The sequence below is a fragment of the Herpailurus yagouaroundi genome, unplaced genomic scaffold, assembly GCF_014898765.1.
Source record: "Herpailurus yagouaroundi ecotype Mexico unplaced genomic scaffold, PumYag 530, whole genome shotgun sequence".
In the NCBI taxonomy this organism is placed as follows: domain Eukaryota; kingdom Metazoa; phylum Chordata; class Mammalia; order Carnivora; family Felidae; genus Herpailurus; species Herpailurus yagouaroundi.
Window position 1 is genome coordinate 3,330,484 of NW_024412747.1, and position 16,293 is coordinate 3,346,776.

General features: G+C 44.6%; 1 protein-coding gene across 7 annotated transcripts in view; it reads right to left on the reverse strand.

The window, feature by feature from the left end:
• Positions 1-16,293, reverse strand: part of EDARADD (EDAR associated via death domain) — a 97,574-nt gene that overhangs the window by 40,423 nt on the left and 40,858 nt on the right. For all 7 annotated transcript variants that reach the window (XM_040465009.1, XM_040465008.1, XM_040465010.1 and 4 more), the window contains one exon: positions 5,425-5,483. In XM_040465009.1, the coding sequence (XP_040320943.1) occupies positions 5,425-5,483 (59 nt within the window). The remainder of the gene's footprint in view (positions 1-5,424; positions 5,484-16,293) is intronic.

The following is a 16,293-nucleotide window of genomic DNA, read 5'->3' on the forward strand; positions in this document are numbered from 1 at the left end:
TGGCTAAGTGGGTGGATGGATGTGGCATCATCTAACCTCTTGCAATCCATTTCTTATTTATCAAACACCACCATGCTACTGCCTTGTTCACGATGGCCTGTGGCCTCCCTGCTGTATGGACAGAATAAACCCTTTAACCCCCTAATCTCTTTGCTAGATTTCCTCCCTTCCTGCCCCATTCAAGTGTTGCCATTCAAGACCCAACTCAAATCTGGCATCAGCTATCTCAGCTTCTAAAGTCTCTATGTATAAAAAGAATGTTTGTGGGGCATCTGGTTGGCTCAGTCGGTTGAGCTTTGGACTCTTGATTTCAGCTCAGGTCATGATCCCAGGGTGGTAGGATCATGCCCCTCATCGTGTTCTGTGCTGAGCATGGAGCCTGCTTGGGATTCTCTCTCTCCCTCTGCCCCTCTCCCCTGATCAAGCGCACATGCGCGCGCGCTCTCTCTCTCTCTCTCTCTCTCTCTCTCTCAAAATAAACATTTTTTTAAAAAAAGATTCTGTCTCTCTTCCCCTCTGCCCCTCTCCCCCGCTTTCGCTAACTCTCTAAAACAACAACAACAACAAACATTAAAAAGAATGTCTGTATCTTTACCTATCTCGCCTTTTTGGCCTATGAAAGAGCCGAGGTTCTTACTTTTAAAATGTTAACTCATCTATTGAACACCTGTGTGCCTATACCTTATCTTCCCTACCAGATAACACATTCCTTGAGGGAAATCAATGTGTTGCATGTTCCCCACAGAACATTTTCAACTGTATTATCAATAAGTATTTGCTAAGAACGTTACTCCTCTCTACCTTCCACAGGGAAAACAAATCCCACTAATTATTACACTTCTCCTCCTCCTGGTTTTAATCTCTCTGCTCCTTGATAATACCTTATCCTTTAAAATCTGAGGTTTCCCATCTTGAGAAAAAAGAAGCTTTTTCCCCCCATATTTTCTAACACTCTCCAACAAGAATTTACTATTTTTACTTGCCACCTTAAGGAATTTGACAGGACTGCATGAACTTTCTTGTCACCTGCTCACTCTTTAAGACTGGCAATCACGTTTTTGTCCCGATGACCAGTTTCTGCTTCTGAGCTCTTTTCTTCTGCTGGCCTCTAAAGTGAGGTGTTCCACAACTTCCACCCTTGGCTCCTCTCTTTGCTTTTCTACAAGGACTCTCTCCTTGGCAGTCTCGTCCGCTCCTGAGGCTTCAACTGTAATGTCCTGATGCACGAGTCCTAAATCAGTACCTAGTGCTGCGTTTTCCAGCACTTACCAGGCATTGCCACAAATCTCACATACCCCTCACTCTACAAACGTTTATCTCCTTTTTCCCCAACCCACAAGCGGAACTTAATCCCAGCAACACATGAATCTTATCTTCTATCCGAATTCTCTATTTACATTCTTGGTAGAAACATCTCCCAGTCACAGGCTTAAAATTTACCCCCATCTTCTCTCCAGTCCCCCTGGGGTCCCGTATGGTCATATGGCCACAACTTACAACCCCCAATAATTTCTATCAACCTGTGTCTGGCATTCAAGGCTCTGGGGCCCTGGCTCCAACATATCCCTCAGTCTTATCACCTAGGATCTCCTAATACTTCAGCTCCAGACAAAGCGTTCGTCAGGGGCTTTTGTCAGAGCACTGACATATACCATTCCTCATAGCAGGGGGAGGCCCTTGCCCTGCCCTCAGACACACATCCCAGAATCTACTTCTGTGTTAGAGATGGTCATACCATGGACCCATTCAAACTGATGGCAAAGCCATGTAGAAACTGGATAAAATGTTTGTGAAATAGGGGCGCCTGGGTGGTTCAGTTGGTTGAGTGTCCAACTTCGGCTCAGGTCATGATCTCACGGTTCGTGAGTTCGAGCCCCGCATCAGGCAGACAGTGTGGAGCCTGCTTGGCATTCTCTCTCCCTCCCCGCCACCCCTCTCTCTCAAAATAAATGAATAAACTTAAAAAATGTTTGTGAGATAGCATTACATAAGAAAAGCAAATCTCACTGACAGTTTTGACAATTATTCATATAAAAAAATGTACAAGGGAATACATCCAAATGTCAAACAATGGTTATATCAGAGCAGTGGAATTGTGAATGAGTTTTTTCATTTTTCTACATTCTAAATTTTACTTAGTGTGGTTTTTAAAATAGATTTTTATTTTAGAATAGTTTTGGAATTACATATAACTTGAGAAGATGGTAAAGACAGGTCCTATATGCCCTACAATCAATTTCCTTTATTATTAACATTGCATGTTAGCATGATACTTTCATCACAGCTAAATAAACCAGTACTTTCACATGGTTTCTAAAACTTAAAGAAAAAAGAAAGAAGAAAGAAAGAAAGAAAGAAAGAAAGAAAGAAAGAAAGAAAGAAAGAAAGAAAGAAAGAAAAACTCTTTAGTTTGGTAAAACCAAATAACATAGAGGAAAATGTCATTCTTTCCATAACCTCGAACTCCAAGTTAGTATCCTGATATTTATTTTTATTATTACTTCAGCCTCCTCTTGGCATGAACATCGTTGGTTATAAACTGGAACAAATTTTGCTTTAACTATCATTTGCTGTATGTTTGTGCAGGTAGTTAAAGTAGTTGAAACTTTATTGTTTCATAAAGGTTCTGGGGAATGTTTTCTTGAACATAAAGTTCCATGGATATTTAAAAAAAATTTTTTTACATTTATTTATTTTTTGAGAGAGAGACAGAAAGAACGTGAGCAGAGGAGGGGCAGAAAGAGAGGGAGACACAGAATGGGAAGCAGGCTCCAGGCTCTAAGCTGTCAGCAAAGAGCCCAACACGGGGCTCGAACTCACGAGCCTTTGAGCCATGAGATCATGACCTGAGCCGAAGTCAGCCGCTCAACTGACTGAGCCACCCACGTGCCCCTCGTTCCATGGAAAATTTTAAACCCTGTGAAGCATCCCCACATCCAGAATCTAATGTTGTGTGCACGCTGCTTCTCCAGCAAGTCCGTAAGCCCTGCTGTGGTCTTCCCTTGTCCGTTCCCCTCCCACTTTTTCTTACACCCAAGAACACCCAGTCCAGATCTGGGCTCCAAGTGTATGCTCAGCAAATGCAACTTTTGATAAACTGAAGTAGTAGGACAGGATCTAGTAGATAGGGTATTGATTTTAAGTTCCTAAAATAAAGGATTCTTTATTACGAAATTTTGTCTGAGATGTCAGAGTTTGATCTTGCGTACCAGGACACTACAGTGTTTTCCCTCTGCGTCATTCAAAGGAGGCACTCTTGCTAGAGTGAGTTTTAGTCTTAAAATGATAAAAATCACGAACATATCAAGTGTTAAATATTCTAAAGAGCATATTTTCAGCTTGCCTTTAAAGTCTGAGCTCTAGAGGGGTGCCTGGGTGGCTCAGTCGGTTGAGTGTCCCACTACGGCTCAGGTCATGATCTTGCAGTCTGTGAGTTCGAGCCCCACGTCGGGCTCTGTGCTGACAGCTCAGAGCCTGGAGCCTGCTTCGGATTCTGTGTCTCCCTCTCTCTCTGCCCCTCCCCCGCTCGTGCTCTGTCTCTCTCTGTCTCTCTCAAAAAATGAATAAACATAAAAAAAAAATTCAAGTCTGAGCTCTAGAAAATGGACTGTGGGGGTTTTTGTTTGTTTTTTTTAAATGTTTCTCCCCTAGTGAGTTTCCATTGTTCTGTCTGCCAGGTTGGTTTCAAAGAATCCTTCTGGATATCTAGCAGTTAGAACAAATCCTATAGATTATGCAAAGAAATAACTAACTGAAGCAGCAAGGTAGTGTCCTACTTTTCACAGGAATAGAAGACATTCTCTTTTAAAACGGAACTGAAAAAAAAAACCTCAAATAGGTTTCTTCCCGTTTTATTTGTTGATAAATCTATTTTTCATCTTTTTTAAAATTTTTTTAATTTTTATTTTTTCATCTTTTAGTATTGTCTTTACTTCAAACAGCCAGATCTATGACACTAAAATTAAAAAAAAAAAAATTATTGAACAGCGTCCTAAGGTATATTCGGTACCTAATCTTAACTGGTTTTGGAAAATCCCTAAAATCAAGCTAAACAAACAACATTCTTGTATCTTCATGGGAGTCTGTATCATGTTACAAAACGTGTGAGGAGCAAAACTTTGCCAAACAAATTAAGGAGTGCGAGAAAAGAAAATTTCATAGTTTGGGTTTACTAAAGTTGTTTAAAGGCAGTCAGTGCCAAAATCAATCCTTAGATTGTAATTCCAAGGAAACTGCTGAGGATTAATTAATAAGAATGTGAGGGGCGCCTGGGTGGCTCAGTCGGTTAAGTGTCCGACTTCAGCTCAGGTCGTGATCTCACAGTTCATGAGTTTGAGTCTGGCATAGCCCTCTGTGTTGATAGCTCAGAGCCTGGAGCCTGCTTCGATTCTGTCTCCCTCTCTCTCCCCCCCCCCCCCCCCACTCTGTCTCTTTCTCTCCTTCAAAAATAAACATTTAAAAAGTACAAAAAAATAAATAAGTATATGATATTCACAGTGGGTGACTGAAAAGCCCCAAACCAGAGTTAAAAGCAGCGTCACTGACAACTTTCAAGAGAGATGTATACAATTAAAATTGACTGTTTTATCAACTACCGTGTAACTTTGCTTTATTGCAAAAGTGATTTGACTCTCCAGGAGTATCACTATTAATAAGTTATGACAGACTGATGTTTGACAAGCAAGCCTAAACAAAACCTCCAATTTGTCTTGCTAAAAATTAACTTGGTGTTATGGAACGGGCAGGACCGAACCAGTCCATCGTGAGGCAAGACAGGCTTTTTGAGACATTTGACACTCTAAATATAGTTCAGCAGATGTGAAGCATTATGCAATTTGGCTAATAAGCTCCGAGCGAGTGGAAAGAAATGGACTGAACAGTACCAGAAGTGACTGAAACACACGGTGACCCAATGAAGCTTCTGGAAGGAGGTACCTCAAAAGGTGAACAATGGGATGACAGGCAATTCTCAATTTTGGGGGTACATTTTTGTCCTATTTGGAGTTTAAAAGAACATTCTTTTACAATCAGAAAACAACACATGGATTTGCTTTTTGGAAAAAGACAATAAAAATGATGTGAAGTTTGACTTCTCATATCTGAGAAAAGTTTTATAAAAGCATTACAAAAATGGCATATGACTATCCAGTTTTGTTGCGGCTTAATAAACATTGATGGTCTGTGTTTAGCGTATAGATACACATTCATTTCAAAGGACGGATTAAAGGTACCATAGTCACTGAGAGCAACAGACGTTTTGTCAATATCCCATACAACTGGGATGCTTCAAGATCATTTCCAGACTTATTTTATTACCTAGAAATCCTCTTCCTTATTTTCAAAGCTCTGGGAGAGAATCTCTAAGACCTTCCAGTTGGATTAGCAGGTACCTAAGGGTGAAAATAGAACCAAAATGATTCTTACCTCATGTGGCGCATCAGAATTTGTTGGGCCGTTCAAAGTAATTGGATCACATTCCTCAGCTGGGGGGGGAAAAGAGACAAAGCTTGATAAAGAAAGGGCACGCTCTGCCGTGTGAGGCCTGCGATTGGGACTCAGTGCTATGTGCTGCTTTGACATTTGGTAAAATCGGGAGGACCTCGGTTCTCCTGCCCTCTCTGCTTCTAGGCATAAGGCCCCAGGCTCCCCGCCGCTGCCTGCGAGGGCACCAGGTGAGGGCACCAGGCACGGTTCCTACTTAACCCTGAGTACTGAGTTTCAGTTCCCCGCCAGCCCACTGAATTACTCAGACGAGCCGTCCCTGGGGACCCAGGGACGCTACCTCCTCTTGCCACTACTACCCTTACCACCTACAGCTGCTGGTGGCTGGTGCCCTCTGTTCCCGTGGGCAGCCTCATGGGATGTGACCCTGCGTGGCTTGAGGTGTCCCCCTCCCCCAGGCTGTGAGCACAAGTGACTCATGTCAACCTCATCTGTCCAGTGTCAGGCATGTAACCCCTGGGCAGGATCCCTCCCGCACTGCTGGGGTGAACAGGAGGGGATCAAAGCAGCTGGCCTCGTGAATTGCATGGCCCAACCGCTATGGAAGACACTTTGTCAGATGTAACTAACTTCCCCGCCACAGTTTAGGCTGCCTGGGGCTGGCCGACTTGCACTCTGGCCTACGCAGCACTGCGTGTCGTCTTTGTTCGGTGTTTATCCTCTCCTCCCACCTAAAATGTCCCTGTCCCCAAGGTGAAAACTGTTATTGACTATGCCCCAGTGTGATGTGCTGTTGGGTTCGACTGATGTCTGGTGGGTCAGCTCTGAGCATCCCATCCATAAGCCAGTGAGCCTGGGCCCCGCGCAGCCGCTTACAGCAGCCAAAGGACCGATCCTGCAGTCATGGGCCCGCTGGTCCATACCAGACCCATAAGCAATATGACCTTCCTGGAGGTGGACGCAACCCCAAGCAGGTTGACTGGCATTTCCTGGAGAAAGAGATGGCTCCCTACGAGGTGGGCCGTCAGCCTCCCAAGCCTCTCCCCGTCAACACTCAGAAAGTCTGCACCATGAACGATCAGAGACAGAAAGTGAGTGCTGACCCTTTATACAGGTAGAAGTAGAAATACTCCCAGGGAATCTGGGAGAAAGCCCCAAAAAACAAAGAAAAGGCAGGGCCATAGCAGAGCTCAGTTCCAGCCCATTGCCTGCAGGGCTGCTCGGCCACCTCTGCCTGGCTGCAAGGAACATCCTGATCCTCGGAGTTATCGGGGAAACCCGTGGTACCCCTGGGGCACGGCACAGGGTTAGTTCGACCCTGACGCAAGCCCGGGGTCGTGAAACATATGAAAGCAACCGCTGCCCAGGGAAGGCCCCAACCCCGTGGTACTGATTTGAGGCTCTGTGGAGGCGGAAATGCAGAAATACGAGCGGGGTGGAGGATTCCCCCACCTACCTACACCCAGAGTTTATCCAGTGACGCAAAAAAGAAAAGGGGACGGGAAATGAAAGAAAGAAACTGGACACCGGGGAGGAGATGAAAGGAAAAAAAGGACTGTAAGCAGAGGTCCACAGTTTGACCCAAGGGGAAATCCAACATTTACTGAAATAATTTACATAGCAAACCAGTAAACGAGTGCTGGATACCCCTGTGCCTGACAACGTCGGTTCTGAATCAGCTTTAGTACCTGCTGAAATGCACCAACCGGCAAACCCTCAGGGACTTAATCAGTCCCGGGGCTCCAATTACAGTTACACCTGGAGATGCCACTAAATGTAAACACGAGGTCCCCACGTAACCCTAGAGAGTTCTGGAACGTGAAACAGAAGACAAATAGGCATGATTCATCCTAACCAAAAGAACTATTGTTTTGCCTCATTTTCCCATGGTCACAGCACCCAATGCCTTAGATTATCCCATGTGGGCATGGCGGCTCTGACTCAACAATTACTATTAAATTAAATCTTTACAGTTAGAAGTTGATTTGAACGAAATGGGACCCTACAGACCTCTCAGTGCAAGCACCTAATACGGCCCGATGTAAATTAAACAGGACCTTCAAAGATCAAAACTTACTATGTAAGACCTGATTTGAGTGAAGGGTGGATTAACTGCTGCCTCTCCAATTAACAGCTGAATTTGGCCTGTTCTTAAACCCGAAAGGCAATGAACAGTGTCTCACAGGACATTACTGCGGCCTTAATGTGGTGGCCCCATCCATTAAGGCACCAGACCCAATGCCCAGTATTTTTTAAATTACTGACTCTATCCCATCAGCCACTAATAAATATCTGGCTACTACCAATTGGGCTAATATGTTCTGCTCAGTGTCTATTTGAGCAACCTCTCAGGTGCCATGTGCCTTCATCACCAAAGGCAGTCGTACATGGTGACCGGGCTCCGTATGGGGGACCTAACAGCGTTGCCCTAGCACATGGTCTTTGCAGGCAAGATCTTAACTGCACCCAACCTTCTCCAGGATCGTGGGTATGCCAACATGGATGACATCCTCCTCCAAGGATATCCATTTGACATTCATCCAAGCCATACAACATCCATAAAAGAGCTCACAGAAAGGGAACAGGACACTGACCCCCACACAGCGTGCGGCCCTACCACCTTGGTTAAATTCCTGAGAATCTGTTGGCAAGTTAAGGGCTGCTCCATCTCTGACATGGTCAATAAAGAGTTAAAAAAAATAGGGGCGCCTGGGTGGCTCAGTCTGTTGAGTGTCTGACTTCAGCTCATGTCATGATCTCACGGTTCATGAGCTCGAGCCCTATGTCCGGCTTTGTGCAGACAGCTCAGAGCCTGGAGTTGCTGCAGACTCTGTGTCTCCCTCTCTCTGCTCCTACCTCATTCATGCTCTGTCTCTGTCTCTCAAAAATAAATAAATGCTAAAGAAAAACTTTTTTAAGTGTTACGAAAATTAAAAAAAAAAACAAAAACAAAACATTAAGGGACACCTGGGTGGCTCAGCTGGTTGAACCTCTGACTCTTGATTTTGGCTCAGGTCATGGTCCTAGGGTCATAGGATCTAGCCCTTCGTCAGGCTCTGTGCTGAGTGTGGAGCCTGCTTGGGACACTCTCATTCTTTCCCTCTCGCCACCCCGCCCATCCCCTGCTCGTGCTCTCTCTCTCTGAAATAAAATAAAAAATAAAAAACAAAGAGTTATGGACCCTCTCAGTACTTACTACAAGTTAATACAAGTCCAACATCTTCTAGTTTGGGGGGAGTTCTGGAGGCAATGTATTCCTCATTTCCATAGTTTATTTGTTCTCACTGACACGCTTACTTGTAAAGTGCTTCACTGTAAATCTTGCTCCCTCTAACAAAAGCCTACAACACGCATTCTCTGAGACCCCTTCACCATAAGGGTTTAAACAACCTCCTCATATTCTTCCTGAAGTCTCTGGACCACCCATGACTGCCACATGCTGTCTACGTGCTTCTGATGCATGAAACTGCCCTGCTAGACCCTTCTCTCCATACACCACTAGGGCAGCGACTGCTGGCTGCACACTGGGCTCTTCTGGAAACAGAGGCTCTCACTGACCCCGCACCTGTGAGCCTTCATACCCTGCTGCCTATTATGCCTTGAGTCACAGAAGCAGCTCCGTACAAGCTCGACATGGCTGCTGAGACTTTACTGCTACTGAGTGGAGACAAACGTGGGCCTTCTGGCATGTTCTACCCACAGGAGGGCATGGTCTCCACTATCCTCAGGCTCTTGCCAGATGCCATGGTGCTGGAAGAAGTCACCCTTCTGACATTCCTGGTTACCTGGGGAGCCCCTTCAGATCAACTGAGCGAACAACAGTGGGAATTTGTAGATTTTACAGGTGATATCACCACCATCATACGTGATGGAGTTCATGGATAGTTATGCTTTCTAGCCCTCAGTCAACACGTCCCTGATAAAAGACTGCCAAACTTCAGGTGGTCATCTTAGTGCTGGATGCCCTGGCCAACAAGTGGCCCCATCGGCACTTTTTTTTTTAAATACAAACTCTTGGACCACCGCCCAAGACTTGCCCACTCTGGGACAGAACTCTGGGAATCTCTTGCCTCACATATGAAGAGAATGTAAATCAAGGTAACAGATATCTCTGCACATAGTAAGGCCACAATGTAAGGCCTCACTAGAATATTCTCTATCCCCTTTGGAGTTCCAGACGTTACTGCTAGTGACCAAGACATTCATTTCACTTCTCAGAACACAATGCCCGGCTCTAAAAGAAGCCACTCAACCGAATTTCCATCTACTCTCTAGGCAACAGGTTAAATCGAAAGGGAGGGTGAGCTCCTCACAGAATTCCTATTTTATAGAACAAATAGAGCTCTTGCCTTGGGTCACTATTGCCACAGGCATTGGTTATCTCAAAAAAAAATTTTTTTTAAATATTCATTTATTTTTGAGAGAGAGACAGAGACCAAGTGGGGAAGGGACAGAGAGGGAGGGAGACACAGAATCCGAAGCAGCTCCAGGCTCTGAGCTGTCAGCACAGAGCCTGACGCGGGGCTCGAACCCACGAATTGCGAGATCGTGACCTGAGCCGAAGTCGGACGCTTAACCGACTGTGCCACCCAGGCGCCCCGGCATTGGTTATCTAAATTCATGCCCTCACTATACCAGTGCCATACCACATGGCCCACCCTCTCCTGGTCCAGTGTCTGGTGTGCTTTTTAGGGAGGCCCTTCCCTACCCTCTAAGTCCCAATCATCACTAAGTTTTAAATCGAAGTCAAGGTTATCACGGAGTCAATTGTGGTATAAGATCTAAGACGAAGACTCAATACTAGCACTGCCTTGACATCTGGTAAAAATCAGGAGGGCCTCGAATGGCCGAGGTGCAAAGCTTTCCGCACGCTGCCCCGTGATCGGCCCCTGAGCCGAGCACCAGGCACGGTTCCTACTTACCCCTGAGTACGGAGTTTCAGTTCCCCGCCAGCCCGCTGAATTACTCAGATGAGCCGATCACATCCTCCCTGGGGAACCAGGGACGCTACCTCCTCTCGCTACTACCACCCTTACCACCTACAGCCCCCGGTGGCTCACTCTGTTCCCAAGGGCAGCCCCGTGGGATGTGACCCTGCGTGGCTTGCGGTGTCCCCCTCCCGCAGGCTGTAAGTACAAGTGACTCACGTCAATCGCATCTGTCCGGTGTCAGGCAGGCGTGGCCATCCCCATAACCCTAGGGCAGGATGCCCCCCCTTCCCCAGGGGGTGAGTAGGAGGCACTCCGGACACATTTCCCTCTGCTTCACATCACAACAAATTCCTCTGTGCTCATGCATCTGTCTGACATTTTACCAAGCCTTTCAGATTAGCAGAGTGGGATTTTACTTGTCTTGATAAAAGCCAAAGCTACGGCAGCTCTCTTGTCTAAGTGGCCACGGCCAGCGCACGTCAAAGGCACCTGACATGCGTGTGAAACGTGTTAACACCTTTCAAAGAATTCACTTTGGAAAGGAACCTCCATGCTTAGGGTTGTCTGACACAGGTGTTGGCTTCACAGCTCCCCGATGGTGGTGATGATGGCACAGGTGTGTGACAAACTGATTCGGGTCCATCGGATTTTAATCTGTGCGGAATTCCTTCCTGCACGCTAAACTTGAAAGTTGACAGAAATACAGAACGTTATGAAGGAAAGGTTTATGTCGATTTTGAGAGGTGTAAAGCTGTAAGTAAAGAATCAGTTATCAGGGTCCAACAGCTAAGACTGAATGAGGGATTGATTGAGTCATCTCTTTTCCACATTAACATTCATTCACCTGTTGAGCGCCGGGCTGCTGGATTTGTTCAAATAAGGTGCTACTACGTTCACTGCTCCTGTACGATTCCCGCTAAAGGACAATCTTTCCCATTAACAGAATTATCTGAGAAATTTATTTATTTACTTACGGATTTTTAAAAATAAATGTTTCTTCCTTTTTGAGAGAGACAGCATGAATGGGGGAGGGGCAGAGAGAAAGAGGGAGACGGGATCTGAAGCAGGCTCCTGGCTCTGCACTGACAGTAGGGATCCCCACACCGGGCGCAAACTCAAGGAACCATGAGATCGTGACCTGAGCTGAAGCTGGACGCTCAACTGACTGAGCTAGCCAGGGGCCCCTCTCTGAGGGATTTAAACTAAAGGCATGGTTTTTTACTAAGATTCTAGATGGTATCTTTCAAAAGGAGAGCAGTAGAGATCTTGCCTTGGCTTGAGTTCCTCAGTGTAGTCCCCAGCATTCTGGCATCTGAATGAAGTACCTCTGGGGCTTGTTAATGCAGATTCCCGGGCTCCACACCAGACTTCCTTAACTGGAATCTCAGGGGCCCCAAGGGTCTGACATTCCACAGGCGCCCCACAGAATTCTCATGCACACTCCGGCCGAAAGTCACGGAAACATGATTTCAGTCACACGGATCCTCAGAATGGCTAGTGTCATAACTGCCAACTCAGAGTTTGTGCAAAAACATGGTTGCTCCCCCAGCAGGATGACACCTTGAACTTAAGTAGTTACTTTTGTGAAGTGGTGCACCCCAGACATTCCCGTGGTCATTATCTCTCTCCTCTCTGCCCTCCACAACAGAAAAATAAAATTTGCAGGGTGGTCACCTTTGCATTCAAATCATACGCTGGGGGAGAGGGGTTGATCTGGGTATGTATTGTAACAGGAGGTTCCCAACAGAGTCCCAGTCCAGGTTGAGTGGGAGGGAATGAATTTATGGATTAAGCAGGACCAGCACACAGAAACTCATGCAGGCAGGAGGGGTGTTTAGTTTCCTGTTAGAACAAGGAAGCTTATCAGCAAAATGCTGTCAATCTAACGAGGAGAGAAACCATATAAAATACAGCGTATTGGCTTGCTAGTTTTAAGGCAAACATTTTTTTTTTTAACGCTTATTTGAGAGAGAGCACATCGGGAGAGAGGGCAGGGAGGGGCAGAGAGAGAGGGAGAGAGAGAGAGAATCCCAAGCAGGCTCTGCCCTGTCAGTGTAGAACCAGACCCTGGGCTCGAGCTCACAAACTCCAGATCATGACCTGAGCCGAAATCAAGAGTTGGACAACTTAACTGACTGGGCCACCCAGGTGCTGCTAGGGCAAACATTTTTACTTCTGATTTTAGTGAATTCTCTCATATTTGTTTATTTTTTCCTAACGTTTTCAAGTAGAACAACTGCTTCTACATTTAGTTAACAAATTGTTCTAAAAGGTCCCCAAATATCATCTACGCTTGAGTTCAAATTCCTCAAATTCAGTAACAATGAGTTTGCTTTACTTCTCTTTAGCTTAAAATTCACCATGAAATATTTTGAGTAAGAGAAAAGAGCAGTAATATTAGAGAAAAAAGATGATAAAAGCTTGACTGATTTATGATGTATTTATGTGCAATTTCCCCTCACTGGGAATAGTGGTTCAAAAATCAGAATTCTTTTTCCAAACACATTTTCTCTCAAGATGTGAAGAGTCACATTCCCTTCAGAACACGTAAGTCAGCAGTTTCTACAAGATATCAGGAACTCTGTGATATAAAATAAGCCCCACTTATGTCACAAACTGTAGACTCTCATCCTTTTTAATAGCTGTGTAATATTCTACTACACACACACACACACACACACACACACACACACACACACAAAACATCTTTCTTATCCATTCATCTGTCAGTGGACACGTGGGTTGCTTCCATATCTTGACTATTATAAACAATGTTGTAATAAACATAAGAGTGCATAGATATTTTCAAATTCATGTTTTCATTTTCTCTGGGGAAATACCCAATAGCGGAATTATTGGATCATATGATATCTCCATGTTTAATTTTTTGAGGACCCCCCCCCACGCTTGCACTATGACGTGTACCGGAAACTAATGTGTCAACTATACTGAAATGAAAAAATATTTTAATAAAATAAGTCTCACTCTTAGTCCTGAGTTTAGGGCCTGCAGGCTCTCCCAGAAAAGCTCTCATAAAAGAGGCCTGACACATGAACCCTGACAGAATGAACCCCTTGAAATCTCTAAAATCAGGGGAGGAGGAAGTTGCACATTTGTTCCTGATAAGAACACAAGTTAAACAATATGTTTCATCTCAAAAACAGGCTGATCACTGAAATCGCACTAGATTTCCACAATTGATTTATGGTAAAACCACATTATTCAGAACCACTCTGGTTTGGACCGTGTAAAGGAACAGTGTTACCATGAATACAGTAGGAATACACTAGAAGGACAATAAAGGTTTTGTGAAACATGCTGAATCTGCCTAAGAAAATAAATTTTGAAGACTTTTTAACCATATGGAAATAATTCAAGCTAACTACAGATAAATCCTCTGTTAAATAAATAGGATGCCCTCAAATTTACTTAAACATTGTGAGTCCAACTCTGGACTTCATTAGATTACATTTACTTTGAAATCTATAAATTAGCACTCCTGTATCCCTTGGGTAAATTCCTAGCAGTGCTATTGCTGGGTCATAGGGTAGGTCTGTTTTTGGCAGTGCTTTCAACAATAGCCAAATTATGGAAAGAGCCTAAATGTCCATCAGCTGATAATGTCCATCAACGGATAAAGAAGATGTGGTTTACATATACAATGGAATACTACTTGGAAATGAGAAAGAATGAAATCCTGCCATTTGCAGCAATGTGGATGGAACTGGAGAGTGTTATGCTGAGTGAAATAAGTCAGTCAGAGAAAGACAGATATGTTTTTTCACTCATATGTGGAACTTGAGAAACTTAACAGAAGACCATAGGGGAAGGAGAGGGGAGAAATAATAGTTACAAACAGAGAGGGAGGGAGGCAAACCACAAGAGACTCTTAAATACAGAGGACAAACTGAGGGTTGATGAGGGTACGGGTCAGGGGGAAAGTGGGTGATGGGCACTGAGGAGGGCACTTGTTGGGATGAGCACTGGGTGTTGTATGGAAGCCAATTTGACAATAAATTATATTTAAAAATTAATTAATTAAAAAGAAATCTATAAATTAGACTCTACATTGATTCATATGGGTTTTCTTTCCCTAAAAACATTTATAGTGAGAAAAGTACCATACATGTTTAATGATTATATTGGCCCCATTGGTATGTTTTAAAAAATACTGGCAGGGGCACCTGGGTAGCTCAGTTGGTTAAGTGTCTGACTTCAGCTCAGGTCATGATCTCATGGTTCACAAGTCCTAGCCCCGTGTCAGGCTCTGTGCTGACAGCTCAGAGCCTGGGGCCTGCTTTGGATCCTGTGTCTCCCTCTCTCTCTGCTCCTCCCCCCGCTCAGGCTCTCTCTCTTTCTCTCTCTCTCTCTCTCTCAAAAATAAATAAACATTAAAAAAATTTTAAAAAATACCATCAGTTATTAAATCATAGATATTATTGAATACAAATGTTGGAATAAGTTTTTATTTATTTATTTAACATTTATTTATTATTGAGAGACAGAGAGAGACAGAGCATCAGCATGGGAGGGGCAGAGAGAGGAGACACAGAATCCGAAGCAGGCTCCAGGCTCTGAGCTGTCAGCACAGCACAGAGCCGGACGCAGGGCTCGAACTCACAAACCGGGAGATCATGACCTGAGCTGAAGTCGGATGCTTAAGCGACTGAGCCACCCAGGTGCCCCTGGAATAAGTTTTTAAACTTCTGGACATTCAGTATAAGATGATGTGTTTCTTTGGAGATGAGAAATTATGTGCTTAATAATACTATTCTCCAGGCGCTTGGGTGGCTCAGGTAGTTGAGCGTCCAACTTGTCTAACTCTTGATTTTGGCTCAGGTCATGATCCCAGGTGGTGGGATTGAGCCCTCCGCTGGGCTCCGTGCTAACAGTCTGCTTAAGGTTCTCTCTCTCCCTCTGCCCCTTTCCCCCACTCGCACTTGCATGATCTCTCTCTCTCTCTCTCTCTCAAATTAAAATAATAATAATAATAAAAATAGTAATAGATAATACTGTTCTCTGTGAATAAGAAGAAAAATCTAGTCACATTTCTTACAACGGTGGTTTTCACAGTCATGCTACTTATAAACTCATTACCATTTTAATTAAGATTTTGTAAAACTCAAATTCTAGGAGAAACCCGATAGTAGTTACTGTAGTATCAGACTGGTAAGCAACCAGTCTTTTTTCCAAAACAGGAAGTCATGTTCAAGGGTGTTAAAAAAGATCTTTAGACAGATCTAACCATGACACTGCAATCCCAGAGTCACTGCAGCTCAGTGGCTGTCTCAAACAGTGCCACTTTTGCCACAGTGCTGGGAAAGCATCCTCAACCCTGATTTTTCCCACTTCTTTCTACCAGATTTCCCTCCACCATCTGATGCTCACCTATGCCAGGCACTGTTCTGGACTCATTTCACTGCATTCTTTTTTCTTTTTTAAAAAATGTTTATTTATCTTTGCAAGAGAGAGACAGAGCGTGAGTGGGGGAGGGGCAGAGAGAGAGGGAGACACAGAATCCAAAGCAGGCTCCAGACTCCCAGCTGTCAGCACACAGCCCAACAAGGGCCTCGAACCCATGAACCATGAGATTGTGACTTGTGCCAAAGTCGATCCAGGCACCCCCTATTTCACTGAATTCTCACAAGCACCATGGGAGGGGATGAAAACATTGTCCTCCCAACACTACAGACAGGAAACCGAGACCCTGAGATGTGGAGCCATCTGCTGAGGGCACTCAGAGCCCAGCAGGCCATGGTCTGGCTATAGTTCAGTTCTCTTGTCTATGTGCCTCCCTGGTGGATACACCAAATCCTTGAAACGTCTTAGGCTCCTTTTTTTTTTTTTTAAGAGAGAGAGCAAGCGCAGGGGAAAGAGAAAGAGAGAGAGAGAGAGAGAGGGAGAGAGAGAGAGGGAGAGA